At 37.5% G+C, this 8,980-nt stretch overlaps 1 protein-coding gene across 1 annotated transcript; it reads right to left on the bottom strand.

Annotated features, from left to right (window-relative positions):
• Positions 1–2,719: 2,719 nt before the first annotated feature.
• On the bottom strand, positions 2,720–7,629 carry LOC134818641 (uncharacterized). Its single transcript, XM_063828280.1, has 7 exons — positions 7,120–7,629; positions 6,171–6,278; positions 5,790–5,991; positions 5,408–5,560; positions 4,864–5,096; positions 3,411–3,494; positions 2,720–2,800 (listed from the first exon to the last, which is right to left on the bottom strand). Exons 1-7 carry the CDS (start codon positions 7,627–7,629, stop codon positions 2,720–2,722), a joined length of 1,371 nt encoding a protein of 456 aa, XP_063684350.1.
• Between the last annotated feature and the right edge of the window lie 1,351 nt (positions 7,630–8,980).

Genomic DNA, 8,980 nt, shown 5'->3' with positions numbered 1-8,980 from the left:
AAATAAAAAGCAGACTTGTATTGCTGTTATTCGCTATTTCTAGGTTCTTACCTTCTCTGCAATTATTTGCAACACTGGTTGAGTTGTCCACGCAAACCTTGTAACCAATTTCTGAACACACAAAGTACTCATCAGGCTTACAATAGACTGTGCAATTCTCACCGTGGTGGTTTTCAATGCACTTGTCACAATTTCCTCCTTCTTTGTTTCTGTTTTGACACTCATCACAGTCTCCTCCTTCCTTTCCCTCCGCACAAATCTTGTCTCCTGTAGTATTATTACAGGTATAGTTACCTGTCACTGGTTCACAGTAAGCGTCACATATCTCGTCTGGGTAGAAGTGTTCCCTACAGTCTTTCTCTCCTGATTCATCACAAGTGTAGCTAGTAGTCTCATGGCAGAAGTTAGAGCAATCCTCTCCGTAGTAGTTAACGACGCAGTCCTCGCAGTCATATCCTTCCCTATTTACCAGGCATTCTTTACTTCCCTTGTTAGTGCAGTTATATTTCTGTGGGTGCGGAAGACATTTCACATCACAGGTTCCCTCAGGGTAGTAGCTCTCAACACACCTCTCACAATTTTCTCCCTCGAAATGTTCCTTACAGTCATTACACCTATCTCCTGTTCTCTTTTCTTCACAGACTATTTCTCCAGTGGAGTCACAGTCATAATAACCGGGGTTAGGGTCGCAGTATTTACCACACTCTGTTCCGTAGTAGTTAGCTACGCAGGAGTTACAGCCTAATCCAGTAAAATGGCTATCGCAGCTCAATATCCTATATCTTATCCAAAGAGTTGCTTTGCTGTAGTCACCCTCAGCGTTAGTGTTACTTACAAAGGATTTCCACGACCAGATTCCACCTGAACTAATGTCTGAAAATGGTAACACCAAATCTGATATATTTCTTTCATAATCATCAATATTATATTTATCCGTGTCTTTATCCCATACTTCAAATGATATAGTTATACTCCTACCAGTATGGATGTTAACTAGAATATCTTCATCAAGCTGCTTCACCTTAGAGAAATAGACAGTATCGGTGTTACCGGTGTCGTCTGTTTTTGCTACTCTGAGAAATTCATTACCTTCTTCATCCTGGATCACAAAGTTCTTAAAGTAAAAGTCACACTCGTCTCCGCAGTTTGAAGAGTCTGTATACTTGTAAAGTTGTATCTCCCCCTTTCCACTGCAGTGTATGTACTCCTGTGTGGGTAATAAGAGTAATATGAAGTATGGTTTCGTGCGTAACTATTGTTACTAATGGTTATAACCTATTATCAGTTTAAAAGGAATTTACAGATGTGTTCATACCTATTATCGTTTATAATTCGATCAATTGAAGGGGTTGCCCACTTTTCATCTATCATGATACAATACCTTTTTTCAAATTCCCGTTCCTTTGCTAAACTGAACACGCTCAGCGTATAGTGCATATAGTGCATATAATAAACAACTTACCGTTAAGAGAAGCAGCTGTAAAACTAGAAATTTCAGACGCATTTTTATTCATTTCAACTTCACGAGAAAGGATAAACATGCACAAATAAAACTTGATCGATGAAGAACGCAGTGCGAGTGTGAAATGTGAGATTCGTATCCTATTATATAGCTTACTTTACAATCAATACAATGTAAAAGTTCTGGGTAACTGTGTTTTCGTATTTTGAGTAGTTTACTAACTTAGAGCAAGTCTTGTCCGACTCAGTACTATTCACATGAGCATTGTCTCTCTAGTTGTATTGTTACAAGTAAAGTAAACCGGTACATTTATACAATTATAGTTGTTACACAGCAGACAGCTCGGTTGGAGTGTAGTTACAAAAGTTGCATCCTAACCTGGTAGAATTAGTATCACACTGTGTATTTCACTGCATTGACTGCGTTTTTCTTCATTAATGAATTAATTAGTTCACTGTGGATGACACAAGATAAAATCAAAGTACTGAAAGATAGGTTACCAGAGATATAGATTTATAAACGGAAAATCATCAAAAGAGACATTTTGGAAGATTTTTAAATAATAGCTTTATTTCTGCCGGTTCATTGAAATTTCACAATTTTGACTAAATTTTTTACCAGTGCGGCCAATATGTGAGGTATGAGTGACGCAAGTCCCAATCGAGGTACTGTAAGCTGAATATCTGGAGAAAGCTTTGATGGATGGAAATGTCCTACTGACCTACTGATAGAGTATTAGATTTAATCAATAATTATACAATAATAATTATGGTTCCATAATCTGTTTTGTAAGGAGTTATTTCAAAAATATGCTGGTTCTAACAGAGCCAATATTTCGAGCTGAATTGTTTGTTCTACCCTTATTCTATATTTTATGATGAAACACAATTACACAATACGATAAATTAAATAAATAAATAAATATTGTAATTAATACATCCATCAAATACTACGGGATATTAAATTATATAATTCCCACCTTCACACTGAAAGGTTCAGCAAATACTCTCATGCGTTAAAATTTCTGTTTTGTTTCCAAAAACTCGCTGATTATTATTTTTAGCGAATAACTAAATAATTAAGAGCTTCAGCTACTTTCTCAACGGAGAATATTTAATGTTTTTCAGCAATCTGTATTATCTCAATTTGCGCTCCAAATACACTATCCAATATCCATCATAGTCATAGTCATATCATTAAAACTTCTCTGCCTCATTTCCAACGTAGGCACAACTTTTATCAGTGTTAAAGTATCCTCTAGCAGGGGCAGGGTTTCAGGACGAGATGGAAAATAGCTAGAGCGAACCCTGATCCTACAAACGGAGCAAACAGAAACACCTGAAAATAAAAACTAAAGTTAGTTAATAAGTTAATAAGTTAATAAGTTAATAAGTTAATAAGTTAATAAGTTAATAAGTTAATACGTTAATAAGTTAATAAGTTAATAAGTTAATAAGTTAATAAGTTAATAAGTTAATAAGTTAATAAGTTAATAAGTTAATAAGTTAATAAGTTAATAAGTTAATAAGTTTATAAGTTAATAAGTTAATAAGTTAATAAGTTAATAAGTTAATAAGTTGATAAGTTAATGAGTTAATATAGAGTAATTGTGTATAAACTGAGCTGGAGAGCTCTTTAATGTGGATATTTAACAATGGAATGTAAGTTCTTAAGTTTTATTTTGTGCGACCGACACATCAAGATTCCTGATTTGTGGAAATACATAAACTCTCCAAACTCTTGACGTGTAAATGCAAATAATTAACAGTTATGCATTAAAGAATGTTTGTAAAATTAAGTTAAGTTAAGTTGCGATACAAAGTAAATTTCCATTCACTTCTATATTTTTATTTTGATCGAATTAAGGTAGATAACAGCTTGTAAATGATACGATTTTTAAAAATAAGTACATTTTTGATCTAATAAAATTTCTAAATTCGTCACTGACCAGTGTTTGATAGGTGGCCTGTCCGATAACAATGTTCCAAACTACTCCTCTCACCGGGTTTATACCACAGTTAGTGTACGGTATCTGAAGTAAGGGTTATCATAAAATACAATATACATTGTACAATATACATTATTCATTATACATTGTACTTTCCTAGCTGCGTAGATATGGTATCTGAACTCTGAAGTAATATAATGGGTGAAATAAAATACAATTTACTTTCCTAGCTGCGTCGATATGGTTCCTTTATATCTGGTATTTCGTCGAATTTATCATAAAACCACACAACGTTTGATTTAAACTTTGTCGCAGATGTATTCAAGAAGATAACATAATTAAGGAAGTTAATTGTTATCTAGGAGCTGTTATCCTGTGCCATATCGATAGCAGATGCAACCGATTCAAGCCTCAAATCCGAGTATAAGATTAAGCCAAACTAAAAATTAACTATAAGTCTTATATTTTATACTTACCTTACTCGGGAATATTATAGCGGGTTAATTTATAACTGGGAAAATTAATAACCGGGAAAAATATGGCGGACTTTCCCAAAACCCGCCAAATTATCCCGGTCATGTATTTACCGGTGGCCGACCTTTCAAGTTTTTTTTCAGAGGTCAACAAATTTTCAACCGAAATTTCTGTTTTTGTTACTTGTTAAAGAAGTTATTTCAATTTACAGTTACTGATATTACTCAGAAATAGAAAAAAAGACACGTCTAGTATTTAAAGGAAAATAAATCTATAGCAATAATAAGTCAAATCTTCATTAAAGCGTATTCTCATTCTCATTATCGCTAATGTCCCCTCCATTATCATTATTGATATCCCCCTGCTGCTGACCGTCAAATTCGAAGTTGTATTGTTGTCTTAACAAGACTTTCATTTTGTCCGCTAATGGGGCTACTGCTCTGAAGGTCAGCCGGAGCTTAATTTCCTGCCCACCGCTTGGTATTGGGGAACGTCTTGGCTTTGCATCTTCAACTGCTCCAGTAATCAATCCACCGTGGACCATGAAATAGTGGCACAGTTTACTCACTTCATGGGCAAGAAAAGTGAGAATCACGGTCTACCCTGAAATCTGATTTCTATAACCAAATTGTGATTTTTATAACGAAATTATGGTAGCAACCGCCAATAAAGTTACAGCCCTCCATCCACTGCTTCAAAAGTCTTCTCTAGCACATATGAGACTTCAGGTAAAATATGATGATCACCACCCCCTTGGCCTTGGAACCCCATAATCTGAGTCGGCGGGTTTTTTTATGACTGGTAAAATTTTTGACCGGGAAAAATATGGCGGAATCTTCCAAAACCCACCACTTTATCCCGGTTATAATAATCCCGAGTAAGGTATAGTACTAAACTAAAGTCAAATAACGTCCGATAAGGTAGTCTTATATCGTGTATTTACAATTTACTAAACTAAAGAAATAAAGTGTTCACGAACCAGCCAGATGTGTATGACGAGTATAGCAATACCAATAGCAAGAGGTTGTAGGTGCGAGGCAGCATGACCTCTCTGCTCATCAATAGAACAGAGAATAGTCAGCACCAGGAACATGGTTCCCAGTCCCTCCAGAACAAACGCATCTCCGTGGCTGATGTAAGTGCTGTCGTAGCTGTTTCCTCCCTTGATGTCCTCGTGTAATTCTTTGTGGGATCCAAGACCGTATAGAGCTCCTGAGAATTTAATTTGGAGTTGAAATGTGAGAGTTACTTGAAATAAATGTAGTAATTGTAGTTGCAGTTTGGTTTTTTACGGGATCTGTCTGATTTGAAATGCACCTTAAATATTTCGTAACTGTTTCCTAACACAAGAAATGCAGAAACAGAAAAAAATCAAATGAAAGCTAAAGATGATATTCAATATCCTCCGGAGATCAAGAATAGGCCCTTCGGATAAAACGTGTAGCAATTTAAACCAAGACACTTATCAATCAATGACAATTGTGACTGAACCAGGATGTTACATCAATGGTCAGTAAACATACCTGCTCCAGCGAACCCTCCGATAAACTGAGCCAGAATGTACAGCACAAATCTAACCACACTGATCCTCCTGTCGAGGAAGAGAGCCCACGTGACTGCTGGATTCACGTGACCACCGCTTGTAGCGCTCAACAAGTGCACTATACCTCCGATACCTGGGGGTGTTACATGGTTGCTGGGGGGGGGGGGGGGGTACATGGTTGCTGGATTCAGCTCCGAATGAAAAACGTAAAAAATGCTTCAATTATTATAAATTTCAGCAATATTTCGTCCATTCAAAAATTCGTTAATCGCAGGACACTAAATTATAAAGTTGAAATTTGCAACGAAATTAACTGGACGATATAGAGATGATTGATTCAACACTACGCAATGTGCCCTTACCGAACCCGAAAGCACAAGAGATGGTAAGAAAGTAGAGTGGAGCGTACTGTACAGCGCCAGGCTCTCCAGGAGTGAGTCCCACGAGGGCCCTGGAGTTAGCACTTCCCACACACACCAAGATAAGGAAGAAGGTTCCTACTGCTTCCCCTACACAGTCACGGAATAGAGCTCGAGCGTTCTTCTCTGAAAACAACCACACTCGCTGAGGAAAGGGTTGGTAGGTGTAGAGGTCGCTGATATGTTAGTAAATTGGAACACAAATATTTGTCAGCTTAGAGGTGTATTATCTGAAGACAGATAGACAAATCTGTCGCTGCTAAGAGTCAGTAGCCTTTTCTCAACAATAGAGCACATTGGAGATTTAAAATAAGTAGTACCAACCTTGGAACTTTTAACCTCGCAAGGACCTCCCGTTTCCCGAAGTTCTGGCATCTTGATAGCGACGTTCTGTGCAACAGTTCCGTGTTCTGTCTCTGTGACACTGCGACCCTGAGACGTTGTTTTCAGTTATATCGGTTAGCTACTGCAGCTACTGCAGCTACTGCAGCTACTTCAGATACTTCAGCTACTGCAGCTACTTCAGCTACTGCAGCTACTTCAGCTACTTCAGCTACTGCAGCTACTACAGCTACTGCAGCTACTGCAGCTACTTCGGCTACTGCGGCTACTGCAGCTACTGCTGCTGGAAATCCATGACGCTTATTTTCCGATCAGGAGATGATGCTTGTATTTGTACTTTGCATGCAGCTTGCAGCTTATTATTTCAAATTCTTTAATATTTGAAAAATGCTGTCGCTTAAGCACTAGGCCATAAGTAAATGAAGTTGCTTCTCATAACTCGTTTACGGTAAATGGTTAATATGAACGCAACGATTCGGATCATGTAATTTCTTCAATAATATGAACTACTGATAGTTCTCTCATGGATCAGCAATAAATGTGTTTTGTGTATGCATTCATGTTTATAGCAAGTAAAACCATTTCATCTGATTGAAGGCAAGTAAAACTATTTAATCTGATGCAGTGCTCATGATTTGATTGAGATGTACTGCCTTGAACTATTTCTCCGTACCTTGCATCTGTTAGTGATGTAATGTAGCAACTAACAGCTTAACCAGTGAAATGGTAATGCAAAACGGGAGACCTTATTATTAGCTGATGATACTAATTAAGCATCAGATTCGTTGATGATGATGAGACCCTGCATGCGAACAGATGAGAAAACACAATCTTCTTGCTTGCAAATATCGATCTGTGGCAGTTAGCATTGTTCATATCGTTTCTTGGTGTCGTTGCTTAGCCATACCAATCAGTCAGCTGGATATCTTACTTCAGACTTGTAGTTCCATTCACTTGTGTCCACCATGTCTTCCATCTCAGCAGCAGGTGCAGCCATCTCATCCAGAGCCCTCATAACCTCCGGATCAGGTTGGTAGTGAAGGACCTCCAGTTTAGAGGGCTCCTGTACTCTCTCACACGGTGAGACCGTCTCCAGGTCCTGGTCACTTTCTGAGAGTGAGTCAACACCTAGACTCAGTGATCCTGGAGGACTTGGTAAAGTGGGAGAGTTCCCAGCTTGATCCATCTCATTGTCTAGATCAATCAGGGGTGGAGTAACTCCACATTCTCCACCCTCGTCTCCACCCTGATCCTCAGGATCACTGCTGTCGTGGTTCAGAACACCAGTAGCTCTCTTTTGCAGCGTGTTCATCCTCCTCTCCACAAGACCCTCTGATATCTTCACTCTAGGTTCTGAAACTGTTATTACCTGGTCTATCTCCACGTCCTCTACTAGAGGAGTCTCTACTGGAACTGGGGTGGTTTTGTTCTTGCTTGCCATAACTCTAGTTTGGTAGGACGATCTTTGACTTTGCTTGAAATACACGGATTTGAAGATTGAGTGAAATTGCGTTAAATTCGATTTAAATTTGCAGTCGAAACGTCCACTAGTGTGATCAATAGGAAAAGTTAATAATTACTCCCAGTTCAGAGAGGAAAAGTATAAATATTAAAAATATCATATAAAAATATACGACATTTTAAAAAGATCAGCTCTGCAGAACTGGAATATTCTAATATCATTGAGAAAACCAGTATGAATATAAAATGGAGGGGATGGCATAATATTCCGTAAACGGCAAATATATGCATTAATGATTAAACGGTTGCAGCCCGGCAATCCAATCATAGATCCTGAAATATCATAATTGAAATCTGGAGACAGCAACAAGAACGAATTTGACTCAAAAAAGAAATACGTGTTATAATCATGATTGTTAAGACCCAAAATTAGAACTGATGTGTGAAACTTAGTTTGTTGTATCCCAGCTGTAATAAATCCGATTATACCAAATAAAACAGCTAAATGTAAGACTGCTAGGCACTGCTTTGTTAGTATTTTGACAGGTTGTAATGGACGATTTTATCAAGCCTCGTTCACTATATACGGTTAATGGTTAATGGTTAATGGTTAATGGTTTCTTCAATAATATGAGCTAGTTCTCTCGTGGATTAGCAGTAAATGTGTTTTTTGTATTAAGGTTTAGCAAGTAAAACTATTCATCTACTTCAAGGCAAGTAAAACTGTTTCATCTGATCCAGTGCTCATGATTTGATTGAGACTGCCTTGAACTATTTCTCCGTACCTTACATCCTTTAATGGTGTAATGTAGCAACTAACAGCTTAACCAGTGAAATGGTAATGCAGAACGGGAGACCTTATTATTAGCTGATGAAATTAATTAAGCATCACACCCCTTGATGATGATTTAGCTATGACCCCATGCGATGAAAAACATCTCCTTGCTTGCAAATATCGCTCTGTAGCAGTTTTAGACATTTTACAACGAACAGCTCTACTGAACTCGAATGTTATAATATCTTTGACAAAACAATTATTATATATATGAATATAAGAGCTTGCTTAGGTTATCCATGATATTTGATTTTAACTGAACCAGTGCAGGGGATAGCATTCCATAAACCGCAAATATTATACACATTAAACGGGTGCAGTCCGTCACTCCGATCATATATCCTGACATATCATTATTGAAATCTGGAGACAGCAACAAGAACGAATTTGACTGAAAAGGACAAATACGTATTATAATCACGATTGGCCAACCAAATAAAACAACTTGATGTAAAACTACTGGCTTGGTAGTATTAGACAGGTACTAATGGCCTAT

The sequence above is a fragment of the Bolinopsis microptera genome, chromosome 7 (assembly GCF_026151205.1).
Source record: "Bolinopsis microptera isolate Bmic1 chromosome 7, MBARI_Bmic_1.0, whole genome shotgun sequence".
Lineage (NCBI taxonomy): Eukaryota > Metazoa > Ctenophora > Tentaculata > Lobata > Bolinopsidae > Bolinopsis > Bolinopsis microptera.
The sequence above is the reverse complement of the archived record's forward strand: the minus strand, read 5'-3'. Positions and strand labels throughout refer to the sequence as shown.